General features: G+C 42.0%; 2 protein-coding genes across 2 annotated transcripts; both read left to right on the forward strand.

Annotated features, from left to right (window-relative positions):
- The first annotated feature begins 77 nt into the window (after positions 1–77).
- Positions 78–3,543, forward strand: LOC125905220 (homeobox protein Hox-A7-like). Its single transcript, XM_049603108.1, has 2 exons — positions 78–956; positions 1,897–3,543. Exons 1-2 carry the CDS (start codon positions 461–463, stop codon positions 2,196–2,198), a joined length of 798 nt encoding a protein of 265 aa, XP_049459065.1. The 5' UTR covers positions 78–460; the 3' UTR covers positions 2,199–3,543.
- A 2,341-nt stretch (positions 3,544–5,884) lies between these two features.
- hoxa5a (homeobox A5a) lies at positions 5,885–9,150 on the forward strand. Its single transcript, XM_049603106.1, has 2 exons — positions 5,885–8,256; positions 8,886–9,150. The coding sequence occupies exons 1-2, from the start codon at positions 7,671–7,673 to the stop codon at positions 9,134–9,136; spliced, it is 837 nt and encodes a 278-aa protein (XP_049459063.1). The 5' UTR covers positions 5,885–7,670; the 3' UTR covers positions 9,137–9,150.
- The last annotated feature ends 7,743 nt before the right edge of the window (positions 9,151–16,893 follow it).

Raw genomic sequence — 16,893 nt, forward strand, 5'->3', positions numbered from 1 at the left:
ATATATATATATATATATATATATATATATATATATATATATATATATATTATATATATATATATATATATTATATTTTTAGTTCCATCTGTTACAGCCCATTTTATGTGCTATATATTTGTGTAGTCCATGGTTGAGTGAATGTAGAACTTTATTTAGTAGTTTGGAGGTATTCTGCGAAGCTACATAAAATAGAAATAATAAATAAATAAAGCTTTTTAAAACAGATGATTATTCGTAAAGCAGCAGTGAGAGACGTCCTATAAAGCCATGACCTTATACAGCCTCTCCTAAATGACCTCTAGATCACTGGGATTGTGTGAATGTCTGTGGTGTGTTCTCACATGTGTGTATGTGTCTGTGTGTGTGAAGTGTTAATCCCACTCTGCAGTCCTGCGCCATAATGAAATCCGTGTCTGCGTGCTGATTGGATGAGAGCGGCCAGGCCCGAGTCACGTGGATGAGTTCTTTGGTCCGGAGTAAAAATGGGGTTTGGTGTAAATCTAGGGTGTATTGCTGTCATATATCACGCTACCTCGTAAAAACGACACTGAGGATTCTGGGCCAACAAATCAGAGAGGAAAAAAATATGAGTTCTTATTATGTGGATGGTCTTCTTAGCAAATATACGGCGGGTAGTTCTCTCTTCCCAAACGTGGAGCGGGCGTCTTGCAGTATTGGACCCAGTGGAGAGGACTATGCCTCGGCTCGGACGGCTGCGGCCATCGCGTTTGCACCATCTCTATCAGGAGTTTACAGCGTCAATAATGCAGTGTACCAGAGCAGACCCATGTTTACCTCGGGCTATGGCCAGGGGCAGGACGCGCACACACTGCACTGCAGCCTGTTTGACCAGAGCCGCCTGTTCACCGACAGCTGCTACCACCCGGAGCCGGGACCCCTTACCTCGCCGCCGGACAAACAATACCGGATGTACCCCTGGATGAGAGCATCAGGTATGTGCTAATACTGTCTCTTATGTGCTATTTCAAAGCCCCCAGGTCAATGCTTCTACAAAACATTGGGATACTTACATTGGCCGTTAGTGGTTCAATTAATTTCGTGAAGCCATTGGTGTTGCATGGAAAGAATCGTAAAACTTTTATTGCGCAACTAATGAGTTCTGCAGCCATAAATTCATTTGGCCAGCGCTTCTGTGTGTTCAGTACGCAGAGACCTTGCCGCTGGGGGTTTTCTCTGCACTCCTATTACTCTTATAGCCTCTTCTCCCCTTTGTGGTTGTAAAAAAAAAAAAAAAAAGACCGGCCTGTTGTGTAAATCAGTTCTCTTGCACTCTGCAGCTCCTTTCTAATTGGGTCTGCACTGCAGAGGCTCTGGTATTTTCTGAAACCCGTTCGTTCACATTGCTGGATCAATATGCACCAGTATTGTCGGCTACATAAAGAAGTCAAATGGATTTAGAATGCAAGCAATTTGAAACATTGGCATGTGTTATAATTTTGAGGGAGAAGGTGTTTGGGGCTGTAATCTAATTACTTATGGCTCCTTCGGTGCGCAGAGCATCGCTGGCTTTTAATTGGAAAGGCATGCAGAGTATCAAAGGAGGCATGAGCCAAACATCCCAGCAGGACGACTTTAAATAGATGCAGTGAACTTAGAAAAAAGAAAACCTTTCCCCTGCAGACTTGAGTGTGTTGTGTAAGAGTGTGTGTGTGCGTGTAGTGGTGATGTAAAAAAAACATGAGCCACAATTAACTGCGCTATCACAAATAGATTAATGGGTCTCAAAATGATTCCAGCTATAAGTTTTTATTGTCAGCATCAATTTCAACACCACTTTAATTAATGGTTTATGGAGTATCACATTTCATGCATGCAGAAAAAAAAACCCTTTTTTGCAGATTATACAGAGCTGGCGCATCTTATCTTCCACAGATCCAAACCGAAAGCGGGGGCGGCAGACCTACTCCCGGTACCAGACCCTGGAGCTGGAGAAGGAGTTCCACTTCAACCGGTACCTGACCCGCAGGAGGAGGATCGAGATTGCGCATACCCTCTGCCTCTCAGAGAGACAGATTAAAATCTGGTTTCAGAACCGCAGGATGAAGTGGAAGAAAGACCACAAGGAGGAACCGAGGGGAAAGGACGGTGACATTCAGGCGGTGTCAGAGGCCGGAGAGCCCGAAGCTGGAGACACCGGGAACGGCGCTTTGGAGTCAGAAACAGCTGCAAAGTAACGAAAGACACGGGCAGAGAATTAAATGGAAGAAAAACACTGTTTAGTGTGAATTAGAGATATACCTGAGATGTTTCTCACATACCATTCATGCACTAAAAGCTTTGTAGGCTGACTAATTGAATGACAGCTGAAGGCAATTATGTAATAAGCATTTAACAGCAGGCTGTAGGTCTGTGTTCATATTCAAACCCTAAATACACACAAAGGCTCCGCATCAAAGAGCGACATCAACTACCTATCCAAACTATATTTTTATACATGCAATACGATAGTGTTTAATTTAACCTGATTGTACTACTGAATCAACATTCCTTAACGAAAAACTACCTAATATTTACCTGCTAATATTAAACACTGACACAAAGAATTCAGCGTAAATTAAATGTATTTTACCTATTCGAGTAATTCTGCACCACAGACGATTGTATTTTCTAAAGGGAACAAAGACACCGTCCTGCGTAAATGTGCCTTATTTTGAGTTCAGGCTAATTAAAAGTGAATGTTTTTTTAGTTAAATGCCTCCAACTGTGATTTAGCTGCTTCAGTAGGTGACCCGCTGTATTATTATTTTTATTCAAGATATAATTGCTTAGCACTTATAATGTTAACATGCCTGTTTTCGATACTTATTTTCCCCTCTATACATCCCAGGTTAAACATTTGTTTAGTAGTTTCGGATGATCTTATGTAACCTACCTCAGATTCCCAGAAAGCCAACTTGCTCATATCTAATGTAAACAGGAATACTCTGACGTAAATGTTTTGAAGTCTCAGTCGTGTACTGTAAAAATGTTGTTGCCTATTTCCTTTTAGATAAATTGTCAGGCTCCAAATTTCATACGTGTTTGTGAATGTCAGCAATAAACGCATGCACTTTTATTTAACATTTTTAATATCAAAGCATTGCTTTTTTTGTGTTCGTGTAAAAAGCTAAAATGTGCAAACCTTGTGGTAGATTTAGTGCGCACGTTTTCAATGTGAAGTACAAGCAACATGTGAGCAAATAAATATAAAGACAGTCTTAAACCTCTGGGAATGTCTTAAAGCTGTAAATTAAAATATAATGGTTGAATAAAAAAATAGCTTTTATCTGTGTATTTGTTTGCATGTAATATTTGCGAATTTAATATTGTGCAACCACAACAGTCATCATAATATCCACAGTCATAATAACGCGCCGGTTGAGTAATATTATGTTGCTCACAGGCACCCATAAGTGCTGTTGACTGTGGCCGATATTAGGTTGCATGTAATGAAACATGTCGCGCTCCATTATGAGTGTTAGGTAAACACTTAAGTTGGGGAATGTGAACTATGAGGATGCGAGATGGGGCAGGCTGCACATGAAGGGAAATTACTGTTGAACTCTACATTCCCTCTGTCCTCTGTAAGATGGCGCCTGACGGTGACCTGCCCCCTTCCTTCTCTGTCTCTCCCCCCATCTCTCTCCCTCCCCTTTCTCCCCATCTCTCCCTCCAGCGCTGGGTCATAAATCCGTTGTTGTTTATGAAAATTTACAACATAGCAATACAACTTTACGACCCGGCTCGGCTTCCCATTGGCCGCAGCTCGTCACGTGGTAGGGAGCCGTGAACATGAACTTTTTATATATAATTTCCAATAGCAGAATAGAGCAGCCTTTCATTTAACGGTCTCGAGCTTCCACGCGGCTGTTTCCCACCACCGACCTTCTACATTTTTACACCTTTTCTGGAGTTTTCTCTCGGTGAGGCAGAGGCTCGACGCGCAGGAGATTGCCTTTAGGATATGACTGGATCGTTTGGGTGCCCTGCCGTCGAGTCTCCTGACACGTTTGGGCAAGATGAGTGGAAGGAGCCCTGGTGCGTCACTGACCCCCCGGGAGCCCCAGTTTCCGTCCGGGGACTCAGCTGGATACTCCCTCCGTCACTGTCCGTCTGCACCTGCCAACTCCCTCCCCTCAGCTCCCCTGTTTACAAGCCATCACGAGGTAAGGCAATTGAAACTTGTCTATGTGTTTGCCCTGTTATGAATTTGCATGACAAACAAGTCAAACAATAACCAGTTCTTTGTCAAAGCATTGCACCTTATTTGCTTCCTGTGTAGATATCCAGAGGTTTAAAATCATGTGGGAGAAATGGTTTCCTGTTCCAGTTTATTTTATTGTGATTTAAAAGGCATATGCTGCGTGGTCAGTGTCATCAGTCCGCATGAGATAACCTGTGACAACAGTGCTGCTGGCTTTTGCATGTTGTCAAGATATTATTTGTTTGTTGTTGGATTTGAATGGGGATGGGCTTTCGGCTGCAAAATTCATTGGGTGGATGGTGGCCAAAAGATGAGCTCTTTGACGCCCTCCTGTGGAGACAGTGGGGGTATTTGTGGTTGCAGCTCGGTCTGTTTTTGCTGCAAATGTCCTGCGGTGCACATTGGACAGACATGTCGACCTCTATTTCTACCTGTGTGTCCATGCATAATGCTTTAAATTTTTGTGTGCTGCGTATGAATACACGCAGGCCTCGAATCATCGTGCGCTGATTGATAAACAGGCTATTTTTCAGTGAACAAAGCAGGGTTGTTTTTACGTCAGGATGACCTTTAATTGAGCAGCAAGAATGTAATTATCAATTGAATTTAGAAAAGTAAAATATTTTATTATTTATACTCTGTTTTCACACGTCGATGTTGTTAACGGTGTTGCTAAACATGCACTTAGGGAGCCTGTGTTGAGACACTGCAGTGATTTGTTTCGTGCAATAAATTATGCGTCGGTGGAGCAACCAACTTCTGAAGACTTGAATGCAAAGCAGATGTTTTTGCAAGATATCACTCGTGCAAAAGGGAATGTACAGTCACATGTATCCAATATTGTGTCAGTTTTTAATTTTGCATGTCCCATACCTGCTTATGACATTAATCTACTCCGGCTTTTTGTGCAAAAATATGTTTCACATTAACGTTGCTGTGTATGTTTTGACTGCTGTTCTTTCTGATGGAAAGAGTGCGTCTGCTGCTATTTGGTTGAGAATTGTGCCGCTTATGCATTTCATAAAATGTCATAACTATCCTTATTGTGACCACTGTGAGTTTTAGACGTTCTAGTCGTGTGTAATGATATTCTTGGATTAAGATATAAGATTTTAAATGTATTCTCTTAGACTCACGAGTGCCAATGTGTGAGGGTGCCTGCAGAGTGCACTGCCCTCCTGTTTTCCTGCAGCAGTGGCCCCCTTGCTCCCAGCTCGACATGTTTGACACCAGTGCGCACTCAGTTCTTTCATCTCCTTTCTTTTGGTCCTTATTTAGTTCCTGGGTGTGTCCCTGGCTCGACTCGGGGGAAATAATTTTCGTGGGAACTTTGTTGCCATTGGCCAGCCATAAATCAGCTGCTGGAGCATGACTGTTTAGCCAACACACACACACACACACACACACACACACACACACACACACACACACACACACACACACACACACACACACACACACACAGAGCGTAGGTCTTCTCTTAGTGTGGGCCCACTGGATGTGGGAGCCCGGTGTTCACCCTTCCTCACATCGTGCCTTCTGGCTGAGGGTCTGTTACCGCAAAGGGCGCACATACCTGGGACCGAATAAATAATCTGTATCTCGCTGTTTTTGTCAGTAACACATGATTGGGCTTGTGCTGGGTAAAGGGGCTGCTCTGGGGAAATAGCACGTGGGGGAAAGCAGAGGACAAGTCGCTGCCTTGGAGACTCGAAGGTGCCATAAAAATTCCACAAGGAGAAAACCAAACGGAGAGCGCAGGACGAGGCGTCATGCCTCTGTAGAGTCTGTGCCGGGCTCTCTGCGGGTCTCCAGTTTTTCTATTCCTGCTCAGAAGTAACATGAACAGTGGATAGTTGATTTACACTTTTTAATAAGTGCATTGGCCAGATTACAGTCAAAGGTGGAGAGAGTTTTTTTTTTGTTTCGCAGGCAACGTTTCCCCTTAAAACTAAAATGCTTAAGTAGTTTTTAAAAGCGAGAATCAATCGTTTTTACTTTGTCTGTGCTGCATTGTACTTCATCCATCCATCAGACAATCGTTTTACTTTTCTAAAACTGTTATATCACACACAATAGTCGAGGCTAATATTTTTATTTTTCAAAAAGTGGAAGATAAAATAAAAGTAAAAACAAAGGACGCTACTGCTTTGTAACCCAGTGAATACAAATAACTCACAGCACAATGCAGAAACTAAAAATATGAATTATTGTCTGAACATTGTGGTTATTTTACATTAAACATTTCAAATGGATTGGTTTCATTTTATCCAATAATCGCTCGAATATTTCTTTTTTCAATATTTGTGAATTTCGTCTCTTTTGTGTCTTTAAATTGCAGAGTGACTGTACAAAACTCCACGCTGGGTAGCTGCTTATAGAAAAGGGATTTTATGTTGCTCTCGATCTTGTGTTGATACCTCACAAACATACAAATAATACAAATGCAATTTGATAATATATTGACTATTTAAAAGTCAATGTGAACGATGATTCGCCTTAAAACGGAGGCGTAATAAAGTCGGGTTACATGCGACGAGCTAATAAAATCATCTGAGGGCTGAGTGTGTAAATCGTTATATTTTAACAAGTGTAAAGTTGACAGTAACGTGTCTTCATATGTAGCTTATATTTAAAGTTATCAATTCTTCACTGTTAAAAGACAGGCCTTGAATGGGAATCTGTGTTATTATCCGACAATGTGATGCTTGGATTTTATCTTTACGCAAAACATTTATTCATCAGTCTTTCCCCACGTTGACGGACCTTCAGCTGTTTTATGATCATAAGAAAAACTGTGAAAAAGCAGTCCTGCTTTAAATGGGCTTTTATTCTATTAAGTGCGCACACTATTTGCACTCATCGCCTATCATAACATGCATAACAGATTCTGATCGAATTATTTCTGTACACTATCCTCGCAGAGATTGCACTCTCAGCATGTCACTTGTTATATTGTTTAGGAGCCCGTTGGTTTTTGCCGCAATGGTCGTTAACCTCTGAATGACCCCGTGTGGAGCCCACGCCTCAGAAAGCACCGCAGACAGGCAGTGCAACAGTTGAGCCAGAGGATGGCGCACCACGACAATTCAAAACACCCAAACCGTGGCTCAGAGCTTGCCCTAGCCACGAGCGCATGGAGGCGCGCGCCCTTCACATCCCACCCAGTATTTCCTCCGTGCACGAGTTTACCTCTGGAGGTCACCAAGCAGGATTTACGACTGGTCAACAAAAGCACGTGATACTCCGCCGTACCCCATATTTGGGTGCCTACGTAAGAGAGAATCAAGTCCATGGTCCCACTCATTTCCATAATTCATCATAAATTGTGCAAGGGTGCTATAGGACGCGCTAAACCATAAGAGCCACAAATCAAGCACACAGGTTTATGCTATTTTACCTCTAAAACAATAAAAAAACAACAACAATACCTACAACGAGCAAACGGTGGAATTGTCAACAAATGAGCTCCTATTTTGTGAACTCATTCTGCGGTCGCTATCCCAATGGCGCGGACTTCCAGTTACATAATTATGGAGACCATAATACGGCAAACGAGCAATACAGAGACTCAACAGCCATGCATTCCAGCAGGTATGGCTATGGCTACAACGGGATGGACCTAACAGTCGGGCGGACGAGTACCGGACACTTTGTGGGCAACGAGCGGACACCGGGCTACTCCTCAGCGGCGACAACACCCTCGGTGGAGCCGGTCAGGTACACCCAGTCCGCCAGCAGCACCGGGACATCGTCTCTATCGCCAACACCTGACCCTCTACCGTGCTCCTCGGTCGCCAGCTCGTCCCCGGTCACCGAGACTCAGTCTCAACACCGAGCCGTGAAAAACTCTATAACGACCCCGTGCTCTACCCCGTGCTCGAGCTCGAACGGAGGCACGCTGCTGCTCAGTCGGGACTGTGTGTCCAAAGCTTCTCCCCTCGAGGAAGAGAAGCCTGCGGGAAGCGCACCAACAACTCCACAAAATGTCACGGAGTCAACACAGCCTCAGATATATCCGTGGATGAGAAAACTACATATAAATCATGGTAAACTGCTTTTTTTATGATCTTGTATTGATTTTGGAGACCTGGCGTAATGTTGTTGTTTGGATAAGGTGTAATCATGTTTATATGTATTCAGACTTTTAAACTACAAGCAGAACAGGCCTGAATAAGACCATTTTAGTACTAAATATATTTACTTTGCAAAGGGGCTCACGGCGCAATATGCGCCTCTCACCTGTTTGGTGTATTAGCCTATAGTGCTGTCAACACAGACCAGGTACGGCGTACTCTAACATATTATCATATGAGGTTTAAGTTAGTTGAACATTTATTATATATCTACAGGATATTCTTTATTATACTGTATTTTTAAGATCAAATGGCCACAATTTTATATCAGCTTAGTATGTAAATTCCTTTTCGCAAGGTGCAGTTGAAAAGGTGTGTTTCTTACTTTGTTTGGTTGTTTGGAATAATTTGGTGATCTTTTAAGCCTCGTGTAAAACTTAGCCTTGTGCCAACTTCGTGTGCAGAAACCAAACAGACAATATGGGGAAAAAAATGCCAGATATGTAGCCAAAAAAGTTCCTGCACTGACTGCATCTTTTTTTTATTATCATAATTAAATCCGCTGTATCTCATGTATTGTCCTCTTTGTCTTTCTGTACAAGATTTGTCAGGACCAGAGGGAAAGAGAGCCAGGACTGCATACACCCGGTACCAGACCCTGGAGCTCGAGAAGGAGTTCCACTTCAACCGGTACCTGACCCGCAGGCGGAGGATCGAGATAGCCCATGCCCTCTGCCTCTCAGAGAGACAGATCAAAATCTGGTTTCAGAACCGCAGGATGAAGTGGAAGAAAGACAACAAGCTGAAGAGCATGAACATGGCGGCTGCAGGCGGGGGAGGCTACAGGCCTTGATATTCAACTCATCTGCCCCTCATAGCGAGCACTATATACAAAAAAATAAAACAAAGATTGTCATATCAACTTCCCCTTCCTCCTACTTCAAAAAAGCGCAGAGACTTGTGACCGGGGCTGTGCGCGGGGAAGGGGACACCCCACCTGAGCTCCACTGTATGTCCAACAACCGTCCCATTATATTCCTTAATATTATTTCCTTTTTATTTCCACCGTGGTAATGCTTATGTGAGTAAAAAAATGCATTATGTACAGTTCTGTCTAGATTTAGTAGAAAAAGCAACAAAATAAATGTTTGTTTAAATTATTTCTTGTTCAGACGAAAAAATAAAAACGTCAAAGCTTGAAATGCTACCTACCTACCGCAAATAAACCCAGTAAAAAGTTGTGTGATGCACTCAGAACAATACCAGCCTAATGAATAGAGGGTTGAGGTTGAGCTGCCTTGGTGTTTAGCCTTCGTTTTCTATGTATGTACTGTATATGTATGTATTTATTTGTTTGATGTATTGTACCAACTTGTCAGATAACTTGCTTCCAAAAGTAGAGCCAGCAGTGAGCCTTGTATGGTTATTGTGTGCGTTGTGAACACATGTATGGACAGAAGTGCCGACTCAGTCTTGTATGTACAGTAGCTGTGCCTTGCATCTTTTTTTTTTCTTGCAGGAGCTTCTGTTTGTGTTTTTCACCTGGGCGCAACATCTTAGTAAAAAAATGTGTTTTGTCTTTGTTTTCTTTAGCTGTTTTTATGTGGAGGGTCCCCACAGTAAATTTCATTGCCTCTGTGTATAACTCCATCGTGATTAGCTTTTTGTAAATGTTTTTCAAAGACTGGAAGTCAAGAATATACTATAATAATAATAATAATGATGATGATGATGATGATGATGATGATGATGATGATGACGATGATGATGGCCATTATAATAAAATTTCTACTGGAACGGCAACATCACAGTGTACGTTTTTGTAAAACAAAAAAATATATATCCAAAGATCCGTTTACGCCTTCGCCACGCTGCGTCATGGAAGAGAGGAGTCAGAGTTTGTTGTCTGGTCTAAAATCTTGAGGTCACCTGTATGAGCTGACAATAATTGTTTACTCGAGTTAAAATCCTTGAATCCAACAGGTCCCCTTGAATGAAAGCTTCATGTTTTACTCACCTTGCTGCATATGGAGCGGGGGGCTTTGGGGTCCTTGGCCACTCACCGGCTCCAGTGGCCGGGCGTCCCCTTTGCGCACAGACTCCTGGGCTATTCCCGGAGAATCAGCTCGACTTTTCAAGCTGTAAACTTTATTAGGGCCGATTCTGGCTCTCTGACATTTGGGTGCTAAATGAATGGGGGGTTTTGTCTATGAATTAGATCGTAAAAATCATCCGGAGCGCGGCCAGATAGGCTCACTGGCCATAAACGGTCACGTGGTAGCCATTAAAGTAAGTTTTATGGTTTTGGGGAGTTGACAGTATATTGCACATAACATATAATCGCACTGACGGCGAGGCTTCGTCTGACTCTCTCTTTGCAGGCTGTAAGTGTTACTTGACCGGTACAGCCCGTCTCTATTGCTCAGTCTGCCTCAGCATGGACCGGACGCTCTCCAGGAAGAGGACCGCGTCTCTGGGTAAGTTTCTGCAGACTATCCGGTAGCCCGAGAACAGCCAGCCTGTGTTAAACAGCCATATTATTGTATTCGCTCCCTCTATCTGTCCCTATTAGTCCATTACACTAATTTGTCAGTTGTGCAGCGCTGAATACTGGTCTCGGCAGATGTTGCGCAGGGTTGGGTCCGGCTCATGGCTATTTAATTGCTTCCTTCCCCGTGTAACTTGTTTCCCTCCATCTGTGGTGTAACTCATAATCCATTTTTACATGTTGGATAATTATCTCTGTGTCCATTTCCACCCCCACAAACTTCTAGTTGTTGTCGTTTTATTACATTGGAGGATTCACAGACCGTGAACCAGAAAGTTTCCAAGGGATGTGTGGAGTGTGGAGATTTCCTTGATAAAGTTAAGCGCTAATGCAGGCCTACAGCTTTACAGCTAGCGACGTTTGATTGGGTTCTGTATGTGCTGATGACTTTTGGAAGTTGGAGGTCCATGATCCTGGGGAAAAAAAAGTTGCAGTTGTTTTGCTGAGCGCTGCGCTCCACATGTTGGCACTGCTTATGGTTTTAGGATGGGCTGTAAACAGTGTCAAGTAAACACAACATGGGAACAAACAGCAGCAGGGAGACGTTTGAAAAGGAATTCCGTTTTGTGTCAGCCCATCGTTTTGTGTTTGGGGTTGAAAAGTTCAGATGACCTCTTAAAAGTCACTCTCGCTTTGTGGTGACCTCTTGTCCGATCAGTGCCGGGGCGAAAGCGGCCACCAGTGGACCCTGATCCCTTAAAATCATGGACTGATAATGGGGAATATGTATATCTATTTTTTAAACTCATTTTTTGGACGCGTTGGTGTTTTTCTTTTTACACCCCTGTGTGGTTTTTTTTTTAACCAAAGAGTGTGTGACTTCATGCGCCGTTTCCAATTTGAAATTTCCAGGCCAAATATGAAAACATCCAACTTTTTTGGGTGGGTATCGCTGTTTGAATCGTGTGAGTTTTTGGCAACAAACAAACCTGCAAATATCCATCCAGCTTTCCTAAAGTTGTTGCCTGGGCGGATTTGCAATATTGTCCGTCAGCCAACCTAAATAGCAAGTTTTATATTGGGTTCAGAGGCCTACACCACTCCGTCTAAAATAATTACATGTTATTTCTGCCAATAAATAAATGTATTCATCACTTTAAATAGCTTTTTAAATCCCTTTTCACCAATGCTGGAGTGGAATTTAAAATCTGGCCTCCTTTTGAAAATTCTGGCCAGATGAGGAGGAACTCCCGAAATTTATTTATTTTTTCTTTCTTTTTTAATAATCCAACAAATAATAATACCATTTTGGGGTTTCAAAATAGGAGAATAATTGAAACCATACTGCTGATACCCATCTGTTTGTTGTTGAACAATTTTTACGCGTTGTTTCGTAACGAAGTCACCATCGTAACAAAACACGGGATTTATACTCTTTCCAGTTGGATTTTCGACACGCTGAAAATACAACAGGACACTCTGAGAGTGCGGCTATTTGGAAATTAAAACCCTTGCCAATATTTCAAATGGAGAAATTTCGACAGGGCCCCATGTGCGGCATACTGCCAGGCAGAGGGAGAAAGAGAGAGAGGAGCGCTGTAGGTTCATCTGGAGGTCAGCCACAGCACCAAGATAAATCTGCATCCTCTCAGAGCCACCAGCAGAGCTCGCTTTAGGCCAAGTTCACTGTCACCCTGCTGTATGGAGAGAGGGAAACCACTCACACATCCACGGTACCGCGCGCACACGCGCCTTCACGTTAATGACACGTTTGCTTGGCGTTGCCTATAAGCATAATGCGTATAAATGAATTTACCGAGGGACACAGAGCCCGTGGTAACATCCTTACACTGGAGGAAAGGAGTGTATGAAGAGAGAGGGGGAGTCTAACTTTAAGTGTTGCCTCCAACAAAGACTTTTGGCTGCTTTGGTTGCTCTATAACGCTAATGAATGATTTGCATATTTTACGGCCCTATTAGTCTTGAGTGGGAGCCTATTGGATTTATCTTTTCACTCCCTCTTTGGAAACATCATAAAGCCACAATTGCATTTCAGGTCTTGTGCTGGCATCTTCTCTAATTATGAAATTTGCGAAAATGATCATCGCGATGGCAAGAGATATACACATTGTTCAAATCAATTTTTCGTTTCGAGAGGGGCAGATATCTCACTGGGCTGGGACAGATGAGAGCGAGATAGCTGCAGAAGAGGAGGAAAAATTGGGGTCAAAAGTTTACGCGCTGAACAAGTCTCCGTCATCTGTTCACTCGGAGCTTGATGCCAGCCTTATAATAGCGATCTTGACTCTCCACACAAAAGACAGAATAGCTTTGAATTACATATGTTGCACGGTGCACTCCAGGTGAACCCTGAAAGCGCGGTGACCTCGCGTTTGGGACCGGGGGAGGGGACCCCCCACCCGTCCCCTGCAACAAGATTGAGTAGCTGGCGTTTTATTAGGGCGGTTGATTGGTGAATTTCCTTTGAATAAATTGCATTTGATATGTTTAGGGACGAGGGCAAAATTTGCATTTTGAGGATTGATACTCTCGACCCGGTCACAGGGTAATGGGAAGGCCCACAGCCCCCAAATTGAGCCCCCGGACCCCTTAAAAAACATTTAGCCCCTCTCTTCCTGATCCGCTGAATAGAAGCCTTTTAAGAAAACAGAAATGTCACAGATGTTTTTTTGACTCAGAGATGGAAAGCTTTAAAAAATTTCTTTTTGTTGCAATATATATAAAAAAGATGTAGTTTATTTTATCCTTATTTTTTTTACTGGGCCTATTTAACCGCTTTGGAAGAAGAACGCAGCTACTTCATAAAGCACTTTGGTTGTAGATGTGAAGGCCCAGTGAAAAAAAGAAGTAAATAAATATGGCTGATAAACTCGAACTGGCGGGAAAACAAAATTATTTTATGGATATAATGCTGAAAAAGTTTAAAAATGAGTCTCGGCTAAGGCGCACAACTTCTTATACGTAGTCGGCAACGCAACACACAAAAACATTTGCATTTTCAGTTTAAATCAGAATAAAAAAATATAGAATATGAGATCCATTTGATTAAAAATGACCAATAAAACAGTGCCACTTTCGATTTTTATCAACTTTTTGTTGCCATCTTAACGTTAAAGTCAGAGAAAATAAACACTTCAATGTAGAAACTTGCAAAATCTTATTTTATTCTTAGTAATATAGCAGTTATAGACGCACAACACACAGCGCGCGGCACAAATAGATGTTTTGTACTATCAAAAGTGTTAAAATGTCTCAACAACGTTCAACGAAATTTAAAGAAGGTGAGTCGTTTGTTCAGAACAACTTTGTTTATTGGATTTAAAAGTAAAAGCTCACAGATCAATAGAGAATTGAACCCACACGAAAGGCTGCAAGTGCGTTCATCCAAAGCCACAGCGCTGAGGGTTATTATTTCATACACACTTTTAAAAATTAAGCTAGATAATTTAACAGAAAGCATCATTTCACATGCTTTCAACTGATTTAATTCAAACGTTGGTGGCCTGATTGTTAACTCACCTTAAAGTGCACAATCCGACTCATTCAACTTTTTAATCTATCTGTGATTTACCTCAGTGAGACGCTCTAGTTTTTGCGTTTTGGAGACATTAGTTTTATCATTCTTGTTTGAAATATTCAGCTCAGTACTTTCAATTATGACAGCTTCTGTACTTAGAGGAATAGGGAAGTTATCCATGCACTTTCCAAAGAATGTAGCTTCTTTTGTTCGCCTCTTTCAATTTGTTGAAGGCTTGAAGGTCACTACGTTAGTGGTCTAATCAAAGTTTGCAGCTGTGAGTACTCTCAGTTATTGTGAACGCTCGCTCTGTTGCCAGTCTTTTCTGTAAAGTGCTGGAAAGGACGACCACACGTGACACATTGTATAAAAAAGATTTTATTATGAGCGTTTACCAATATCAAAATATTTCCATAAAGGCATGAAAGGTGTTTTCTGGCCCGAATCCTTGGCACATCTTGAATGCAGAGAGGATTTTTTATACCCCACCGCCAGAGCTCCGTATAGACGAGAGACCTTGTGGGAGCCATCTGCAATCTGTCACCATCGTCACAGCACTTCTCTGATAATCTAAATTTACAGTAAACTGTCAGCATGATGTATATTGGTTAAATAGACCTTCACCTCGCAGTATATGCACTGAAAGGGAACACCGTGATCTGGCTGTTAGATTATTTAGTCCTAAAATAAAATCTCCAACACAGAGCTGCAACCGTTTTTATTCACATTAAGAGCAAAATGGGTGTTTAAATTTTGTGGAAAATTACTTAGATAGTGTAACATAGTTTCCAAATGCTGCCTTTTACTCCAATGGTCAATTGGATCATTATTATCCTATTATATTTTGCTGCATTGTAGGAGAGTTTTCCAGATGCTTTATTGCACTCAGACATACAACCGCACCTTGCAGGCCTGTGCACCAGATAACGGAGGTATTACCTGGACTGTTATCTAAAATACTTCTCTGCAGCTCTGAATCGGATTCTTGAATCATGATAATATGTTTAATGAAGTTATTCACAGCTGAGACATTAAAGAAAAAAAGTAGCAACAAGTAGAATGACCTGCAAAAATGGAGTAAGTGGATAATAGCCGAGCTGATCTGGCCCATATTTATACAGCACCTATATATAATAGAATGGCAGCAGACTGTAAATTTAGATATGATGTGAAGTCGTCTTACCGCTGACATTATGTTGACATATTGCCTCTCAGGTGGTCTCTCGGCCATACGGATACAGTGGATATATGGCGGAAAGCACATCAGCTGCCATTTACAATGAGTTAGGTGCGAGAAAGCCTGTAAGATACACAAGATAGCAGCAGCTCTGCCTTACAGCAACAGTGTGCTCACATGAAAAAACATAGCAGGGTTTTGAAGAGCAAAAAGTGAGGCCTGCCTTTGGTTGCTGTGGGAAAAAAGTCACTTAAGTCGACTGCATCCAAAAATGGAGCTCAGAAAAAAAATCTCATATCAAATGTATAAGGTCATGTGCAGCAGATCTCTGTAGCTGCACTGTCCCCTATTCCGCATATTCTAAATCATACCTCGGCGTGTGATTTTCTCGATAGTTTGAAGTCTTTTGCACATTTTTAAAATCCTTCGGGGACCATGCTGGGTGCTGACCCGCGCTAAGTGCTCCCCCAACTCCCCAGAGCTGAACAGACCCCTGCAAAACTGAAGTCCAAGTCCGGGGTGAACCCCAGGTCACTGCGTCTAACAGATATGAAAATGTCGCCTCTTTGGAAAGAGGGGGCACGCCTTGTTGTTTAACAAAGACTGTCAATGGGCAAGATTAATCAGAAACAAAATGGAAACGGTGTCACTTTGGGGTCAGGCAGAAGTTATCTCTGTTTAGAAGGAGCGAAAAGAATAGGAGGGGACCAGAAAAAAAGAAAGGAAAAAAAGCATTGAAAAGAAAGCTTTCAATATTTCCGAAGTTTGGCCTCTTGTTTCTCTGTGCAGAGGCCTTGTTGACGTGGACAGTGTGGATGAGCTTTGTGAAGAGCTGCTGCATCTTCATGGGACACAGATACAGTGTGGCACCTCGGACATGGAGAGGAAACAGGACCTGGACGTGATGGCTGATGGCGGGGAGCACGGTCAGAGACTTTTATATTTTCTAGAAACATGCCATTTTAAAAAAATTAAAAAAAAAAAAAAAAAAAAAAAGTAATAATATTTAAATATACAGGAGTCTGACAAAGGATGATCATAAATTTGTGGATTTTTTCCCCTCCTGTAATATTATTAAATGTTGCTTGTTTTATTATTATTCATCAATGTACAGTGGAATATTTCCTCTTTTATTTAAACTTTTAGTACCCCTCTATTCAAAGCATATTTTCATAGTTACAACATATGACAACTTGTTATCTTAGCCTTACAGTAAAGTGTTGCTGCAGGAGGCGCAGTGCACGCTCTCAACATATTAAAATATTGCAGAATTGTATTGAAATGTTGGAAAATTGTCTGTGGAAAAGCTTTTTTATACATTTCCAAATTCCATCAGAATTGGAAAATTGCACTGGCTGTGAGATTATGTGTGTGCAGAGCAAATCTGGCATGTCTTACTGTAAGAGG

Source organism: Epinephelus fuscoguttatus, linkage group LG17 (genome assembly GCF_011397635.1).
Source record: "Epinephelus fuscoguttatus linkage group LG17, E.fuscoguttatus.final_Chr_v1".
Lineage (NCBI taxonomy): Eukaryota > Metazoa > Chordata > Actinopteri > Perciformes > Serranidae > Epinephelus > Epinephelus fuscoguttatus.

Bases quoted from the DNA above. Each gene is read 5' to 3' on its own strand.
- LOC125905220 (XM_049603108.1), top strand. From the start codon at position 461: ATGAGTTCTTTGGTCCGGAGTAAAAATGGGGTTTGGTGTAAATCTAGG. The intron at 957-1,896 runs GTATGTGCTAAT...TATCTTCCACAG, and splicing joins CCCCTGGATGAGAGCATCAG to ATCCAAACCGAAAGCGGGGG.
- hoxa5a (XM_049603106.1), top strand. From the start codon at position 7,671: ATGAGCTCCTATTTTGTGAACTCATTCTGCGGTCGCTATCCCAATGGC. The intron at 8,257-8,885 runs GTAAACTGCTTT...TTTCTGTACAAG, and splicing joins AAAACTACATATAAATCATG to ATTTGTCAGGACCAGAGGGA.